Source organism: Diplotaxodon limnothrissa, linkage group LG15 (assembly GCF_057381915.1).
Source record: "Diplotaxodon limnothrissa isolate DT_005_m linkage group LG15, D_limnothrissa_male_GT1.1, whole genome shotgun sequence".
Taxonomy (NCBI): domain Eukaryota; kingdom Metazoa; phylum Chordata; class Actinopteri; order Cichliformes; family Cichlidae; genus Diplotaxodon; species Diplotaxodon limnothrissa.
In genome coordinates this window covers 42,061,505-42,081,042 of record NC_140610.1, presented here as the reverse complement: position 1 = coordinate 42,081,042, position 19,538 = coordinate 42,061,505, and the positions used below count along the sequence as shown (strand labels likewise).

General features: G+C 41.5%; 1 protein-coding gene across 1 annotated transcript in view; it reads left to right on the top strand.

The window, feature by feature from the left end:
* ptprfa (protein tyrosine phosphatase receptor type Fa) overlaps positions 1-19,538 on the top strand; it is a 270,063-nt gene that overhangs the window by 53,965 nt on the left and 196,560 nt on the right. The window contains exon 3 of the mRNA XM_085373280.1: positions 12,177-12,322. Coding sequence (XP_085229406.1) covers positions 12,177-12,322 — 146 coding nt within the window. The remainder of the gene's footprint in view (positions 1-12,176; positions 12,323-19,538) is intronic.

The following is a 19,538-nucleotide window of genomic DNA, read 5'->3' as shown; positions in this document are numbered from 1 at the left end:
AAAACTTCAGTGGTGTGGAAACATTATGGGTTCAGTCAGACGTGGATCAAGTAGACACAGTGTGTGAACTTCGCTACAGTGTAGCTGCACCACAGAGCAACACTGCAAAGTTCACTAAACACAGATGTTTACTTTTTTCATTTATTTTTTTATACTGCAAACATTTGCACTGTTATCAGTATTTGCATTATTTTATATTATTTTTTTAAAGTCATTATTCAACACATTGTTATTGTTAAATAAATATCGTCAAATAATCGAGATCTCAATGTCAGTGAAAATAATCGTGATTATCATTTTTGCCATAATCGAGCAGCCCTATTATATGTGTGCTGAGAGCAGTTGGCAAAGTGTGTTTTAAATACTCTGAGGAGTAACATACAACACATTGTGTTTGTAATGTCCACGTTTGCTTTTACATTCGATCTTGGCAGCACACGAACACAACAAAGTCAGTGAACCAACTTCCCCACTTGAAAAATCCAACTATTTGAGGAGTGAATGCAGAGATGAGTAAAGGAGAGCTTCTTCATTATGCTAACATATCTTGTTCCTTCCCTCAACATTTCTCTTCCTTGCATCTTATCTCCTTAAAGCGCTGATACTGGAGAGGGAGAAAGTGATGCAAGACACATAAGGTTGCAAAGACCTCTTCTATAAGCCACCTCGCTCCTCATCACCTCAAGGGGCTGCTGAGGGATTGAAAACCTGCATGATGGCAGATTCCTCAGTAACATGTGAGGAAGCATAAGTTTGCATAATGAGAAGCATCTACTGAGTGTGGTTTGCAGAGGCAGCTATGACACAAATATGGCAACCAAATTGAGTTGTTTCCTTAGGTGAGAATCAAGATACACCTTGACAGGTTGCCAAACAGTTTCAGGGCTAATGCAGAAAATAGGACAGCTGTTCACTCTCACATTCAAACAATTTGGTGTCGTCCACTAATCAAACATATAGGTTTTAGATTGTGGGGCCAAAGTAGAGCATTTGTTTTTGAATTCAGTTTATTGTCCAGACAACTCTTGATATAAATGCCTTCTGCATTGGTAAAGCAAGCTTCAGTGCTCATGCGCACCATGTGGGAGCTAGCATCGACCGAGCAACCAGGGGATTTAGAGGAATCAGAATTGTGTTGCAGTATGCTCAAACATAAAAAGTCTAATACATGAGGAAAGTTGCATGGAGCACATCCCACAAAGCGTTCGCTGACCTTTTTTTTTTCCTGTGAAAGAGAGAAGCTCTTCTCCCTGTAGCATTTCTATACAGAATAATTCCCATAAAAAGCCTGTGTGGAGAGGCAGCTTGTGTCTCCTGTGGGCTGCTGCTTTACACTGCCTCCCTCTTGCAAAGCAGCCTCTCCTCTGTGGCTCCAGCCATGCATGTCCTCTGTGAGATTGGCTTTATTCAAAGATCAGCCGCTAAATGAGCAGGGAGGAGTTGGCATTTAGCACATGCTAAACCTATTATAGTCAGGCTATATCTGTTTCTGTTTGGAGACTTACAGCTTGCTCTAAGGGTGCTGGATTTTTTGTTGTTGTTTTCTTCTTTGCATGTGTCAGTAAATGTCAGTAAATTGTTTGTGTGTCAGCATATCTCCTACCTCCTCCAGATGACATGAACTGACTATCTGAGCAACTACCTGCCCACTAAATACATGCAAAATCCTCACCACTGATGCAGAGGTGCCTCAAAATACAGCAACTTTTAATGGCAACTTGATCCACGAGCATTTTTTACAAGAAATTAGTCATGAAGCAGGTAACTGCTATGCCCTGTGACTGCACCTGTAACAAATGAAAACTCTCCCCTCAAATTAAGCCCCCCGTGTAATGATACACCACTTTAAATGTTCCTTCCATGCTGGTAACAACAACGCAGCAAAAATTAAGGGTGTTGGCCTCCACATCTCATTTGCTGCATGAACATCACCCTTACCGTAGGTGTGTCTAATCTGATGCTGTAATTTTAGACCAAAAGCTTGAATGCACAGACATGACACTTGAGACGTACCCACTGGCATGTTATTTATATGCAGTCCCCTGATATGTAAAACCATCATGAGCCTAAACACGCCAGCAGACACCAGCTCGATTCTTCTTGAATTTTTATAGCAGCATTGTGAAATATGAGATTTGGTAAAAGCAACACATTGATATAGAAAATCGAATTAAACATTGTAAGACTAAGGCACAGCTTTATTTTTTAATTAGCATCATATATTTTTAAAAGTGTTAACACGAGTCTTCAACAACTCACAGCTAACTCAGCTGCTCACAGCTTTGCCGAGAAGGATTTTAAATGTTACGAGTAAAACTTTCACTTAAATTCACCGCAGCTCAGTAGGTAGAGTGGTGGCCCCGTGATCGGAAGGTCGGGGGTTCGAATCCACTGAATGGCAACCCTGAGGTTCCCCTGAGCGAGGTACCGTCGCTTGCTCAGGGGCGCCTGCTTAGCGGCTTCACTGAGTGAATGGGTCAAATGCAGTGAAAGTAATTTCCCCACGGGATCAATAAAGTATGCATTATTATTATTAACAGCTCACTGAGCTCAGCTACTGACTTTACAAACTGTCCTCTGGTGGCTTGTGCTCCAACACATCAGCTGAGGCGGTGATGGCACTGACGATTACCACAATGGGAAAGTGTAAATGTTTTGGCACAAAATGATACCATACAAGCGTAGTAGACACTAGACGCTTTTCAGGGTTGTGGGGGGTACTGGAGCTTATCCCAGCTGTCTTAAGGCGAGAGGCGGGGGGCACCCTGGACAGGTTGCCAGTCTGTCGCAGGGCTAACACACAGACTGAGACAACCATTCACGCTCACATTCACACCTATGGGCAATTTAGTGTTTCCAATTAACCAAATCCCCACTAAGTGCATGTCTTTGGACTGTGGGAGGAAGCACAGAAAGACCCCAGCCTGATGGTGGAATTGAACTCAGGACCTTCTTGCTGTGAGGCAACAGTGCTAACCACCGCGCTGCCCAATAATCTGTATCTTACTATTAATTCCCTACAGTAAAAATTACAATAGGAAAACAAAAGAGTTCATGATGAACAGATAACTGCATGCTTATGTGTCACACACAGAGTATTTAACTGTTTTCCTCTCTCGTCATCATAGATGCCTGTTAAAGATGTCAAACAGGGTGGCTGTAGCTCAGGTGGCAGAGCAGGTCAGCCACTAATCAGAAGGTCGGTGGTTCGATCCCAGGCTGCCTCCTGACTGCATGCCAAATATCCTCGGGCAAGATACTAACCATGTTTGCCTACTGGTGGTGGTCAGAGGGCCCGGTGGCGCCAGTGTCCGGCAGCCTCGCCTCTGTCAGTGCGCCCCAGGGTGGCTGTGGCTACAATGTAGCTGCCATCACCAGTGTGTGAATGTGTGGATGACTGGATGTGTAAAGTGCTTTGGGGTCCTTAGGGACTAGAAAAGCGCTATATAAATGCAGGCCATTTACTATATTTCTAAGAAAATAAGGCCAAGAAACAGCTGCAAACACGGGTCAGAGAATAATGGGAGTTCAAGGCAACCGACAGCTGCCCGAGCAGAGGGCACAAGCATGTTTTATATTTGGAGTGTTAGGCCTTGGGTCAATGATCAACAGCCATGGGAAATAAATATCTTAATAATGGTCTGAGCCGCTCACTTCTTCCCCGCCCACTTCTTCCCCGCCCACTTCTGGCTCCTCGGATGAAACTCTGCAGACTTGATTCTTTCATTCTGCCAACACGTTTTGCATAATGCAGTGAAAGTATTTCCCTCCTGAACACTGACCATCATCGGGACCTTATATCAATCTGATGTACAATTTCTGTTACAAGAAATGTTCTTAAGGACAAACTGTTGGATCCAACTGTACAAGTGGGTTTGGAGTCACGTTGAACTTTAAAGAGCAAACTTATCAGCTGCTAAAAGTTGCTGTTAAAATGTTTCGCCTCGCCTGTAAAAGGCTCTTCGTGGCTCCCTGCTGGGGAAGAAAAAGGATTTAACCCCTGCTTGAAACATTCGCATTTCTCCTTGCAGCCTGCCACTCTGAAAATGTTGCTGTCACGGTGCTGTGAAGTGTGTTGACTGCTGATTGATGGTACGGGCTCCTCGGCTGAGGCTGTTGCATGAGCGGACACGCAGAAGCAGCTCCGACTCGTAGCTGCAGCACATACATCACATTACAGAGTGTATTGTACATGTGAATTGAAGTTTCAAAATAAATCATAGAAATGTTGTGTGAAGACAATTTCATTTTGATTCATAAAGGTGCCTGTGCTGCCATCACACAGCTGCATCCAGAGAAGATAGACGGCTTTTATTCCGTGCTCGATGTTTCTAATAAATTTATCAGCATTTGTGTGTCAGCGCCGACACTGTATGAAACGCAGCTACATGTACTGCATTTTTTAAAGTGGAAACCTAGAAGGGGGTCAAAGGAAAGGATTTAAACAAAAGACGGCAACCTTTATGAAGGTGATGACACACAGTTATGAACAAATGAGGGTTTTGCATCAGATTTCCAAAATGTATAATCTCAGAACTTCATTTGGATTCTTCTACACTCCATGCTGCGTATGCTATACACACTACTTTTACTTACATTTAAAAAGTGTATTTCTATGTATCACATGTGTATTCCCTGACCAACTGGAGAGTAGTTGTAGATTGCTGTAGCCCAGTCACTCAGGCCTACAGAGCTTTCAGTGATGCTCTTCAATCATAGCTTCCTAGGAAAAAAATTGCATTCCTCAACCAGCTGCAAAAACCTTTGTGAATTTTGAAATGTGCTGTAACACCAAGGCACAGCTTTCACTTTGAAGGTGAATGGTCTCCATTTCCAATTAGCAAAATTGTTCTTTTAACGTTTTAACACGAGTGGCTGCCTTCAACTACAGGCAACCACAGCAATCTCCCAGTGAGCAAAGCAATTAGAAGAATGACTGTGGTGCAACACTCTTCACGACTGATTTCAACCTGCTACACCCAAGAAATCGCTTGATAACCATTTGGAAAATACACTTGTTTCTTTGTGACTGCCTTTTATATCATGTCCAATATGAAAGGCAGCTATGTTCATATGGCCCCACGTGAGAAACGTCTGTATAACATAATTAGTAGCACAGTGGTTGAATTTTGATGGGGTAGAAATGGAACACGGTAAGCTGTGCACGTTTTAGACATGATGACTGAAATGACTGATATACTACATGCATCTATCTTTTGTATTGGAGACAGATATCTGACAGATGCGGCTGTTAGCATAACTAGCCAGCCTTGTCACTGGTATCTATGCCTGTGACCTATCAGGCCTGTCAGTTAGTGTTGTGTTTGTTGTACAGCACTTCAGAGTCACACTGGTAGCCATCAAAGATTTATGTAAAGTTGACGAGCTGAAAGCATTTTGTACTGTACGGGAGACACGGCATGAGATTGATTGACAATGGTCTATAGCCAATCAAGACGCAGAACACAATGCACTGTGGAAAAAACAAAAAAATAAACACATGCAAAATTGCACCAAAAAAATCAGCGAAACAGCGAAAGGTGAACCGCGTTACAGCGAGGGAGCACTGTAGCTCCAAAGGCCCATCCACAGACGAAGCTGGTACACAGCTTTGCCTTAAAATTAGCAAAAGTTGAACCTACCCCCTTTGCATTACTAATAGTTAATTTGCCTCTCATGGCTGTAAATTACTGAATCAACTCTTCATTTTCTCTGGTGACGACATTGATGCCAATCTCTGTGCACAGGAAATACAGTGGTCATCACTTTTTGCAGTGCAGACAGAAAAAAAGGTTAAAAGGTCTGAAAGTACCTAATGTTTCTTTGTGTTTGTAGCTCAATCACAGGACTCACGTATTTGTGAGTTCGGGTGCTGTAGCACAAAATCTGAAAGTATATATATCACAGGGGTTTGTATGGAAAGGAGCCATGAACCACTAACCACACAAGTAGAAGTCAGGCAGACAGCAGCCTGCTGCTTTTCAAAGTTACATCAGAGAAACAAAGTGTTATTGGAGGAGACATGCTGACAGGGGGGAATCGGGAGCAGCGATGACGCAGGGGAGGAAGCCACTGAGAATGACAAGACTTTGATGCTTTATAACACCAACACTTCAAGTATCTTCCACCTGTCTCAGCCGTCTTTACACACTGACCCGCAATAAAGAAGCCGCTTCTACCTCCAAAGGAAAACGGCAACATTACGATTCGTTCTGTGGGAAAAAGGTGAGGCCTCTGAGGTGAGGAGCTCCAACAAGGAATATTTAATCATTAGTCAAAGTCTCCACATTCACAGCAGTCTGTCTCGGGAGGAGAGCCGGTCTTTGTTAGTGTTACCATGGAGCGCTAACAGGACTGGGTGTTCTTTTTAACAAGAATTCAACACATGAGCGGAGGCTCAGAGACTCGCCACACCAATGCTAGAAATATTAATAACATCACACATGACTAGCTTGTTCCACCACATCAATTATCTTTTTTCAAGACGCTGCTTTGTGTTAAAATGAATTTAGATTCTGTGATATTATCTTAAGAGAAAAACAATTTATCATAAATGTTATCAGCATTTCCTAAAAGTTAATGTAGTAACACAACTGCACTAAATGCAATTAGTTTAAGACAATGATTAAATGATTAAATTGCCTGGAAGCCTTTAGAGTTTTTCTTTAATCGGACGGCGATTAGTCAAGCTGAGCAATGCAGAAATTAGGTGTTGTAAGCAGCAGGTGGACTGTGTATTCTTCCACTGCATTAGCCTGGACAGCAAGGTAAACCTGCTCACCTTGATGGTGTGATGGAGGTGTGCTGGTCACAGTCAAGTGCCTGTCACCTGCAGGCTTCTTCAGCTCACGGTGGCTTGACTGGTTTGTCACTTGTAGTTTTTTTAATGTGATGCAGAAGCAGCAGGACATGCTGGATTTGCGTCAGCAGTAACTTAACGCAGCAGTAAGAGAACAGCAAGCTGTCACATTGCCAAAACAAGTTTCACACCAAATTAGAGGAAAACTTCTACATGAAAAACTGGAAATATGAACACCAGGCTTTTTCTACAAATCACTGCACTGACACTGGTGCATAAATACTACATGTGGTTCAAAGAGACAGTCTGTCCCTGGGTCAGGATCACTTTATAATAATAATAATGGATTGCATTTATATAGCACTTTTCGGGGCCCTCAAAGCACTTTACAATGCCACTATTCATTCACTCTCACATTCACACACTGGTGGAGGCAGCTACGGTTGTAGCCACAGCTGCCCTGGGGCAGACTGACAGAAGCCAGGCCACCATATCGCACCATCGGCCCCTCTGGCCATCACCAGTAGGCGGCAGGTGAAGTGTCTTGCCCAAGGACACAACGACCGAGACTGTCCGAGCCGGCAACCTTCCGTTTACAAGACGAACTGCCAACTCTTTGAGCCACAATCGCCCCCGTCTACACTTTAATCAAAAGTAGACGGTTTTGTCCATCTGGAGTAACTTTGTTTCTTCCCCTTCTTCTTTGTGAAATATGTACATAAGACTGAGGCAGGGAAGGCAGCAGCAATACCTCTGTTCAGAACAGAGCACACAGTAAACAGATGTAAGTCAGATATGGTGTAAAAAGGAGGAACTGGGCTGGAGTTGGGTTGCAAAGTGGCTTGCAGACACAGAGGAACTATGGGAAGGCTAAAGCAGTTTAAATAGCAAGCCGTACATAAGATTAGCCAATTCGATTTGTAGCTAAGCCCATCATCCGGTGTGGGATGGCACTGAAATGCTTGGCTTGAGCTCGACTTCTTGGCCTGCATGAACTAATGCAGGCGTTGGTTCCATATTTGCAGCTCTGTTCTGCGACTCTGTTCTGGCACCAAGATTTCCTTTTAGCATCTCGGTTGTAGACTGAGCTTAAATGTGTTAGGACCACACACGGATGCAAACACACAGTTTGGCTGCTCTCATGTAATCATCACTCAGTTTCTGTTGTCATACAACAAATGACAAATATGCGCAAACAGTGATTTGATTGTGTCTCACAAATGTTGATTTTACATCACAGTCAGACAAACCATACACACTGCTGTGACAGATCCCTACTTAAATAATCATTTAAAAATAATCTTTAGTGGTACCAGAGAGCAGCCCCCAGCGCAGACATATAACATTGTTGTAATGGTTTTAGTTTGCACAGTGAATGATTGCTCCTCAAAGACAGACTAATCCACACACACACTCTGTTTAAGATTCATTCCTGAACATGTTCTTCAAAGCTCCTGGAAGTGTTAGGCTCTCTGTATTGTGTCTGTTTCTGATGTAGCTTTATTGTTTTATTTCAAACCCTAAACCTTGAAGATAAAGCAAACCCCTACAAATGGAATCAAAACTCCGGCTTCATTTCACGAGTTATAACTAGCTCAGCTGTCCCAAACACATCAAATGACTGTTTATAACTCGGATTTGTTCAGTAAACATTTGTAACTATGGAGGGATATTTCTTTAGTCATAATACCATCAGATATGTCACAACTACCAGGAGATGCATCTGGTCTCTGATTGAGGAATAATTTTGAAAAAGGTAAAACACATGAGAAAATAAAACAAAATAAAACCAAAGTAGAAGCAGTATTAGGATGTCTTTTGTGTGATGATAGTAATTAAGCAGTGACGTTCGTGTCAGTTTATCATATCTTTAGAACTTTAAGTAAGACGATTTGGAACACGTCGTCTCGATGTTCTCAGAAAGTCTCACAATCATGTTTATCCTGCTGAGGGCTGTGGTGACGTCATCAGATAAGATATCTCTTTATAGTCATTGCAGTCATACAGAGTACAATAGTGCAATGAAACTGGAAAACTGTCCGACGTCGGCACTGCGTACGACACAGTAACTTAAATTAAGTATAAAAAGAAGAAAAAGTTTATGTGTATTGCACATTATTATTGTTGCACATTATTATAATTATTGCGCCTTGTTGCAAATATAAATATTATTATTGTTATTGTTGTTGCCCCCCCAAAAGTCCAGGCAGGTAGCCGATCAGGTCAGCTGTTAGCACTGATTAGTTACCTGTTGTAAAAGCTGTCCTTGAGTCTGTTTGTCCGGGATCTCAGCAGCGTGAACCTCCTGCCAGACGGCAGCAGCTTAAACCCCGGTGTCCTGGGATTTTTTTTTTGTCCATATTAATGACCCTCTGAAGTGCTCTGTTAAATGCTCTGAATCGATTTGCAGCAACGTGTTAACAGATGCGATAGAAAGTGTGCAGTTTTACCCTCTAATATCCTTTGAAGTTCTGTATCTATATTCACTCTGTGGTTCATGGACAGCGCCATGTAGAATTGTCTTGCTTTGCTTACATTGGTAAGCCTTCTTCTCCAGGTTTTATACATATATCCTTCCTCTCGTGTTAGCTTTCTGTTATCATCTCTTATGTTAGCGGGTCGGTTTTGACCCGTGAATTAAATCAGCTATAAAATATACTAAAAACAATAAGTTATCATCCAATTTGTTTCTCATCTCTTGGTTACCTTGTTAGGCTTCCTTATCCATGAAAATGTTGGTTTTAATACTTTTGGCGTGGGCCTCTGGGTCTTTTTTTGTCACTATACCCCTCGATTTCAATAAAAAAAAATTGTAAAATTAACCTCAGGAGAATCATATTAATAAATAAAAGGTTTCTGTGTTACCTGAGTATTACTGAGGGGTATAGGACACATCTCTTAAATAAATCTGTTTTATTGATTTTTTTCATTTTAAGATTAATAACTAAAATGACATCTATGGTGTTACGGGTCAATTCCGACCCATAGACATTTACATCAAGAAAAGACAAAAAAAGTTTGTTTTTTTTCAGCAGTAGACCTTTAATATAAACTGAAAAAAAGAAAAAGTCCACTCCTCCTTTGTTTTGGTTATAGCCGTGGGTAATTGTGGGCTTTTTATCACTTCCCAATGATACCGCTTCACCTCAGTTTCCTTTGTGAAGTTCTTGTCCAAGGTCATATCTGGTAAAAAATAAAATAAAATATCACAGCTGATCCTGCAGTCCAGTGGTCATATGGAGGACCACACATTTTCATTGTTTCTTCTCAGGAGTGCCACTCGCAGCTTTGACTGTGAAAATCTGTACATTCCAGGCATAGTTGGTTTTTGCATCACAGGCTTCCCAGATTTTTCTGCCGTTTTTCCCTGGCTTACTGGGTATATATTGCCAGAAGGGGCATTTTCCTCAAAAAGTGGACAAGACGTTCATCCACTGTCACTGGCCCTGGGATGAACATCAGTGGAAGAAGCTGCACCCATCTCTCCCAGACATCCCTGATGGGAGCAAGCTTGTCAGACCTCGGTCTGATCTCTCTGTTGTCAAATCTGAGGACTCTTGAATCAAAATGATATCAAATGTGTGAAGTGACATCGTTGCCCAGAAAATGTTTCTGCCTGTCGATGCATCCCATAGACCAGGGGTGCCCAATCCCAGTCCTCGAGAGCTACTATCCTGCAGCTTTTAGATGCATCCCTACTCCAACACAGCTGAATCAAATGGTTTGATTACCTCTTCAGCATGCCATCATGTTTGGCAAAGGCCTGATAACAAGCCATTCATTTGATTCAGCTGTGTTGGAGTAGGGATGCATCTAAAAGCTGCAGGATAGTAGCTCTCGAGGACTGGGATTGGGCACCCCTGCCATAGACGATCAGTGGCCTCATTGCAGCATCTGTACACTCCAGCAAGAACAATGAAAGCATCCAGGTATTCCTCATCATGTCGCCATGGACTTTTTTTTCCTTCAAGGTTTATCATAGTAATGATGATTCTTTCTAGTGACAATGGCATAAATATCTCAAAACATCTCTTGATGTCACTGACTTTGGTCAGATCAAACCTTGTGATTCCAGGGGTCATTTTGATGACATTTGCAGCAGCTGCCCTGCCATGTACATCATGAGGTACTGAGCTCCAAAAGATCTTACCATTTTTGGACTTGAATCTTTCAGCAGGAGCAGCTTCAGCACCAGCGACCTCCACCTCTGATCAGATGTGTCTGTGTCTTCTGGATGATAGTCCACATTGTCTTCCTCCGTAGAAACCTGCCCATCTGAATCGCTATGCTGTTCTGTGTCCTCTCCTTCATTTTCACCAAAAATATGATCCTGAACTTGGCTCACTGTGAATCTTCTTCTCATTTTTTGTATGCTGCAAATTGTAAATGTGCACTCTGGAAGTCAAATGGCCACTCAAATAGTGAATTCACCTCACATGCCCGTGTTTATTTTGTTTTGTTTTTGTGCAGGTATACTGCAAAAAACATGCAAAATAAGAATCCCCTAAAGCTCATATGATTAGGAGAGGCGCTTGCTGTAAGTGTTTTAGCTGACAGTGCACTTATGATTTCAGTTTTGGCTTTAATTATTGCTTTATACTCATAATATCATACCTGGGTCGAAACCGACCCTAACAACACAAAGGTCATAATTTCAACTAGGGCATTTTATAATTTAGTGAAAATATTTTTTTTTTGTTTTATTTTGTAGAAATAGAGGTTCCTGACAAAGTCAAAAAGCCTTGATACAATAAACAAATCTATGTGGTTTTTTTATGCATTTGAAATTTAAAATGGGTCGGTGCCGACCCTAACACGAGAGGAGGGATATACATATATTGCTACATTTCTCATTGTATTTTTATGAAGTTGCTAGTCGAGAACCAGGTCCAGTGCTCATTTAAACATTGCATCATAACTCCACTAGTGGTCCAAACCACCACTGTGTATGGTTAACATGTGAGACCATGACATGAATTTTAAAAATGATCTTCTGAGCTGCACTATTATCCATGCACAACACTTGTTTCAGCCTTTCATGTTGGTGATGTACAGTATTATGGTCACAGGGCTGGTTTATGATTCATGTTTATTCATGCATTCAAAGCAGATTTTTCAAGGTTTCCATCTGTCCGTTCACATCTGCCTGCGCTCTGCCACTACTAATAAGACTGACGGATGTTGCATATTTTCAGGGAAAGGATGGTGCTGGGCTGTTTTTACGGCTGGGTGTGGCTACAGGCATGAAACAGCTTTTGAAAGAGCATGTTGTTATTGCAGGACTTAAAGCAAGTACAGAGATGTTTCTCTGTCAGGGCTCTTCATCTGACTCTGGTTTTGCTCTCTTCCTGCCCTCATCTCCGTTTCTTTCCCTTAGGCACGCCCAGCTTCATCAAGTCCCCCGAGGATCAAACGGGGATTTCGGGAGGAGTGGCGTCGTTCGTATGCCAGGCGGTCGGTGAGCCCAAGCCTCGCATTACCTGGATGAAAAAGGGAAAGAAAGTCAGCTCCCAGCGCTTTGAGGTACGACGCGTGAGCTCCCTGTCTGAAGTGTTTGAATGTGCAACACCTCCTTGTCTCACACCTTCACTGCTCATTACCTGTCTGCATTTGTGTGATACAGAGCAGCAGGTCACACGCTGTCATTTTATAGAACATATGCAACATGCCGCTCAAGAAGATGTGTGTGCATTTAGCAGGAGAGGCCAAACTGCAGACTGGTGGTGTATTTATTCATTACTACCATGCACAAAAAATCAGACACAGCAGCTTTCTCCATTTAGTGCCTGCTTGAAAACCACTTAATGCAAATTATGTTAGTTGTGTTATTCTAATGAAAACACTTGAGGCTCAGAATTAGAGGAGGAGGTGCAGATTTTGATGTCTGTGGCTTCAATGGTGGAGCAGAACTCTAATAACCTGCTATGGCCAGCACATCAGGTTTATTTAGTGTGTGTGATTTCGCTCAAAAGCATCTCTCACATGTCTCACATGTCTATGTTATGAGTGAAGCTTTTAAAATTTGACATCGTGAAATTAAATTTGAATTGAGTGCATTTCATTTTGTTCAGCAGAACAGCAAACAATTAAAGCTCAAATACCAAAGTTTTATTTCTCACTTTGAAATGCAGGAAAGAGGTTGTAGACTTTGTGAAGGCTGTGTGTGCTGGAAACTGATCTGAAACCAGACAGAAAAACTGTGGAACTAATGATTTCTTTTTTACATTTTTGACTGGAGATCTTCTCATTAAAACATCTGAAAAAAGAGGGAAAATGTCCGTCACATTCAGAGGGCCTGTTTTTATTCAAAGCTTAGAGATATCTAAAGCCAAATGAAGACCGCACATGGGCTCAGTAATAAGCATCGTGGCTTCTTAGTGAGAGGGTCCCGAGTTTAAACCACAGACTGTATGTGAAACGTGGACGTTATAGTGGCAGTGTCCATCTTTAATATACAGTCTATGGCTCAAGCATGGCTTTTATGTGTCGAGGTTACGTGTTTACGCCAACGTCTCCAGCCGACTGAAACAGGGCACTGTTTATATCTGCATTACACTTGGAAGCCAGTTTTCAGGCGTTAGGCCGGGTCAAATGCAGGAAATAAATGTCCCTGTGGACGGCAATACACTTCCTTTTTATTACAGTTATTACTGAATGAGTTCTGCACATTTTTAGACTTTCTGAATGCGCTCTCTTGCCCTTGAGACGACCTCTGACTCATAGGAGCCCAGAAAAAACACTGACGTACCAACAAAGTTCATATCTGCTGATCTCAACTGGATCATTTGTGTTTCTTTTATTCGTAAAAGGCAAAAAAGTGTATTTTCACCTCTCTGTGAACAAACACGACATTTTAATGACAAGTTGAAATACCTTTTGATTAGATATTAAATGTCTTTTCTTTATTTGCATAATTCTGAAAAATTCAGTGAACAGAACCCTGATTATCTCGTCTATCAGCATTAGTACTAAAAACAATAATTAAAAAATACATGCATGGTGACATTTTGAATCAGCGTAATTTAGATACATGTGCAAGCTACAAAACGCTGGCAGAAGATAAAATATGCAGAGTTAAAACGTCTCTCTGTAGTTTTTTTATGTAACTTTAGGCTGTGTGACCTTTAAATACGTTTTGTAATCATGCACTTTTTTTTAAAGTACATGATTACAAGTCATTTCCAGTAAAGGCTCAGTGTCAGGATAGGACCTTTAGGTTTAATGGGTGGAGTTGAGCTTAAATTCCTTAACATTTTTTGCAGTGTGTTTGAGGATAGACGGGGTCTGGAAGGCCTTTGCCTATGGGCTGTCTGTGCTCTGTCTGCAGCAGTAATTAGTTGTGCAGTTAAAGCAACATTTACATCAATGGCAGGACAACGCAGCCAACCCGTGCAGCTGAAAAGTGTGTGCTGTGTGGTAGCAACAAAAACCACAATTCTTCTAAATTGCCACTTGAGGCTGGCTTCAAAAGCGCATCAATCTGCACCGACTCCCTTGTTAAAGTATGTTTACAGCCTGCTGCAAAACAGGGACTGATTCTTTCACAACATAAGTGAAGAAAGAAAACTGTCATCAAATAATAAGCAAAGTGTATCCTTCTGTCCTCAGAGGTGAATTAGCACTAGCCCTGCTATAACCTTGATCTTTTGAACATTTGACCTGACTTGAATGAAGATGGAAACGAACTACCAGCAACAGTTGGAGTGAAGCTGGCCTAGTTTACATGAATTGATCTGGTACCTTCAAGCTTGAATATGTGCTGCACATAAACAGCGCTAATAAAATGTTGTAGAGGCCCAGAATGACACCTGAATAGTTTTTCATGTCTATTAAAAAAACACCACGAGCTTCATCCGATAGAGTCGATGGTTGGTGGGGAGAGAGGAATGTTATGTCTTCATTTAACAAGCGAGCTGAGTTACGGCACTGGAAGGATTTGCTTAGCTAATGACCGAGATTGACTTATAGCACTGAACTAATAATATGACCGATTATTTGTGTGATCAAACCTATAAGTCAAGCCAGTCAAACAGGACTGCTGCATACGAGGTAATGCTATGTTTTTCTATTTATTCACAGATTTGTACGTTTGTGATTGATGTGCTTTGTGACAAAATTAAATGAAGTGAACTTTGAAGGATATTTTTTCATCTACTGCAAAATGGCTTCTATACAACGAACAGAAGCACTGAGCAGAAAGTCGACCTTTTATTCATGCAGCTGCATTAACACACACAGCAAAAGCTTAATAAATAGGACTGTACAAGCCTGCCTGCAGGACTCTGCAGCAGCAGGAAGGCTCATTAGCTGCCAGCCAACCCAAATGACTTCAGCTGAAGTGACTCAACATGAGTCCTGCGTAGACGGAGACACTTGGTTCCTGTCGTTGTGAGTAATAGGAATTATCTTCCACCTGTCTGCTCAGCATTATTTAAACTGATGGCGACCCTGTGTGTGGTGTGGATGCACCACCTCCCAGTACAGACAGTCCAGTACTCCCTCGGTACTTTCACTTACGTTGTCTGTTATTCTGTTTTATTTGATTTCTGCAGTTAAAAAGCTTTAATCTTGGTCTATAAATAGCCACAGCCCAACTATTTTAATCCTCATGAAAATATCCTTTCACACAGGGGTCATATTTGCTCACCTACCTGTTTAATGTTTTGTTTTTCATTAGATGCTCCAGATTTGTTCAGACTTTGCTCTTCACATAGTCACAGCACATATATTCATGATACGTTATATATCTATATTTTACAACTTACCTGAATTGTATTGTATTCATTATAGTTTTAGAAATTGAGCATGCAGACCGGTGAGTGTCTTTCACTTCAAAATTATAGTAGCCTAGTATCTGGATATGTTAGCTGTAAAGTTCTCTCTTTGGAAGACACAAGATATGTGCACGGTGGGAGAGTCCTGAGCTATCGGCTATTGTACTACAGAACACGTCACAGCACTTATATTTCCACAACCAGACGATGATTCTCTTGAAAAAGGCAACAGCAGCACATACAAAGGTTAAAGATCTAGTTCAGTGATAGCAGCAGCGAGGCATAGCATGTCCTTAAGCCCAGTGTCCACACTGATGAGTTATTAAAGATAAACAATGATTCCTGGACATCTTCGAGTGTTTGTAGGCAGCTTGAAGTAAACAGTACATGAATGCAGGCGTTGACATTTCAACCAGGGCTCGGTTTTGGTTTCAACATGCAGAAAATGTCCTTCGAGGTTTGTAGAGTATCTGAGTTTGTTTCAGCTAACAAAAGCGTTTACATGAGAGCGTGTAAGTGTGCAGCGTTAGATATGAATGGCTAACAGAGAAATGGCAGTGTGATGAAAACAGTAACAGCTGAGAACAGAGCGTCTAATCTGGTTTTCAGGTTAGGTGAGTAAATCCGTCAGTATTCCTGTGATAGACAGAAAGGTTCACTGAGTGATGGGTGAGTTTATAACCTAACTCTCCTTTTGGAACAAGAACAGACAAACCAACACTGTTTTAGAAGAGCCTCAACAGTGTTTAGTTTGTTTGTTTGTTTCTCTGCTGCTGCTTGACGTTGCTCGGCTCCTTGTTCTAAGGTTGTCTTTCCTGCAGCCTCCATGTGTGTCAAACCCCACTTTCTGTACGCAGGAGCTCTGATCTTATTCGTTTGAAATAATTCTACGTCTGTACAATGGATATATAACTGGCTCGTACCACGCGGAGCAATGGGAATGATTCTCCTTTGGGCTAAGAGTTAAACTGATGGCTTCCCTGTGTGCTCGCTGGATCGACCTCCTACTGAGGCAGGAAGAAAGTGCAGCTCCACACTTCCTTCATTGGGGCAGGAATTTGATTTCTGCCAGTCCACTGCTTGGGTCGCACGCGTTTCAGAGGGGAGGAAGTGCCGTGACCCTGACTCTTAACCACAGCCCCTCGAACATTTCTAAAGCCCTTACATACCTGATATCCAGTCAAGTCTGTTAGCACATTTGTCCTTCAGCTCATTCCAAGCATTCTTTCTTTTGCTCTTTGAGCTGCTGCACTCTTCATTTTTTTTTATTTCCACCTTATTGTCTAAATGATTTCCCTCATTTCTCACTCTTGTGCTGCTTCCATCAGGAGCCTTGGAGCAAAGTGCTGATCTGGTGCTCCGCTTGCAAACAAAGCAATCAGAATGAAATCTGGCAGCTGCCACTTCAGTTCATCCAAATCTTCCCTAAAATTAGACGCGCTCCATCGACTGTAGTGACACTGAAACCTCGGTTTGGCCGATGCTAATGGGACGCAGAGGGAACGTCCCCATCCAGTGACACCATATCACCTGTGACACACACACACGTATGACTTTGCCAGTTTCAGCTGAAACAATTTCAGTGTTTCAAACCATGTTCCAGAGTTTTTAGTTCACCGTTCATGAAGTTTCAAGAAGAAAATGAAAGACAGATCTGAATGTTTGAAAGTGTTTTGGAAAAACTCTGTAAAGATTAGAGGAACAATACTCAAAGGATAAATTCAACTGTTTTATTTTGTTAGATAAGTTGAAAAAAGAGTTAAACAAGCAAGTAAATAAAGAAAGTAGGTTAAATGAGGTAAGAACAAAAAGTTAACAAGTAAGTAAAGAAAGAAGGTAGAGCAGAGAAAACCCCAACAATCCCCTCTGAGCAAGCACTAGGCGACAGTGGGGAGGAAAAACTGCCTTTAAACGGGCAGAAGCCTCCGGCAGAACCAGGCTCAGGAGGGGGCAGTCAACTGCCGGGACTGGTTGGGGGGTGAACAGAGGTGGAGCAAGACGAGGCTACATCAGTTGAAGAAGCAGTATTGTCCCTCTTCCGGAACAAGCAGAAGAATCTTTTCTTCTTTTTCATGGACTTTTCCACGAGCGCCTTTTTGTCCAGGATGAGGCTTCTCAACTCATCGATGGTTTCTTCTTTCTTGCTGTTGCTCTTTCTCTTGAAGGAGGTCTTTATTTTGGCGCAGTGTTTGGTCCAACCTTCCCTTCACCATTCTGTACTTTTCCTGCATGCCTTGGAGTTTGCGCTGCAGGTCGTTTTGCTTTGTGTCCTGTTCTTCCTTCTGTTGGAGGACTTCTTTATTTTTGTCTTCAGCTTCATCAAGCTTTCTTTGGAGCAGCTGATTCTGTTGGTCCATGTATTGGAGATCCCACTCTATCTTATCAATCGTGGCTTTCCTGCCTTGAAGCTGCTCGGACATTTCTTTAACTTCAGCGCTCTTTTTCTTGTTTTCTTTGATGAGGAATACAATCTGCTCTCTGGCTTGAGCAAACTTGATCCCCCAGCCCTCATTAATAATGTTGATGTCGGGCTGGCGCTGTAGTGTTTCTTCCAGGTGTTTGTTTTGTGCTTCCATTTGTAAGCACTTCTTCTCCAGGTGAACTTTTTCTTTTTCAATTTGTTGAATTTTGTTCTGGAGATGCTTGTTTTCATTCCTACTCTCCTGTAATGCCCTTTGGATGGATAAGAGGCCATTTGGAGAAATTGGCCGGCCACGCGTGGAAGGAGAGGCGGCGTAATCGTTTTGTCTCGGTTGCCATAATCTTGGATACATGTTGGCGTTTGTATCCGATGACTCTGAGAGGTTTCCGAATGTTTCTGTAGTGAACGTTTGAAGGCTGCGAGGAAACGAACTAAAAATTGCTGTTTCTCACCCTTACTTAAGGAAAAGCTTCAAAGGATCAAAGATCAGATTGTCACATGACATTTTGGAATCTGGAATGGGGATCTATTTTTTTTAAACAGTTTTCAAATTTAACTTAATATTTAAGTGTTTCTTACTTGACCCGCTTAGTCGATCAAAAAGTTAATTGCCACGAACACCCCTAATATTATATAACAGACCACAGAAAAAAGACCGTTTTTTTCTACGTGACAGAGCTGTAATAAATGTTTAGTGGTTTTTAATGATCCTACTTTTTATAAAAGGGAACATTATTTAAAGAATATGTATTTAATTAAAAAACTCTGTATTCATCTAAAGGGTATAACAAGAAGGGTGAGCTTCCTGCTCCAAAATGAAATGAGCAAAATAAATGTATTTCTCTACAATTACAAACTCTGTGTAAACAGTCTTGGTGTCAAAATAAAGCTAACACTGGTGAGATGTCATCAGAGCTGTAAATATTACTGCACATGTTACTGTGTCAAAGTTACTGTGACTCAAACATAGAAACATTTATTTTTTATTTCCCTCACCTAATTTTTAAAAGTATTTTATAGCATATAACACCTTTGAAAATATGCTTTGGTTCCCCTTTAACTCCAGAAAATCATAAATCAAAATATGGATATTACCTGTCCACAGATTCATGGTGACGTAACTGCTCTTTTAGCTGTTTGGTGTCTTTGCTTTGGTGTTTGTAGACATGGTTTACATGAGCTTTTAGCTGAGATTCAGAGGTTTCTGTGGACACTACTCATGTCAGCACTTATATTTCTGACCTCGTGTTATAATCGATTAAACGCCATCTCCTCCCTTTTGCCCTCATTTTTGATGCATGACATTCTCATAATAAATCAGATAAGATACTGCAAATAATGAATCCTGCATCTGTGTGATTGAAAAGTGTGTGCAATGGCACTGTTTTAAAGATTTAGCCTAAATAATTTTGGCGTGAATGAGCCTAAACATGATGACTATTCAAAAGTGTTTACATGAAGATGTGATGTTTTTCTTTTTCTTCTATTAAAAAAAGAAAATGATAAAAATAAAATCTGTTTGAATATGTATTTTCCAAAGCTG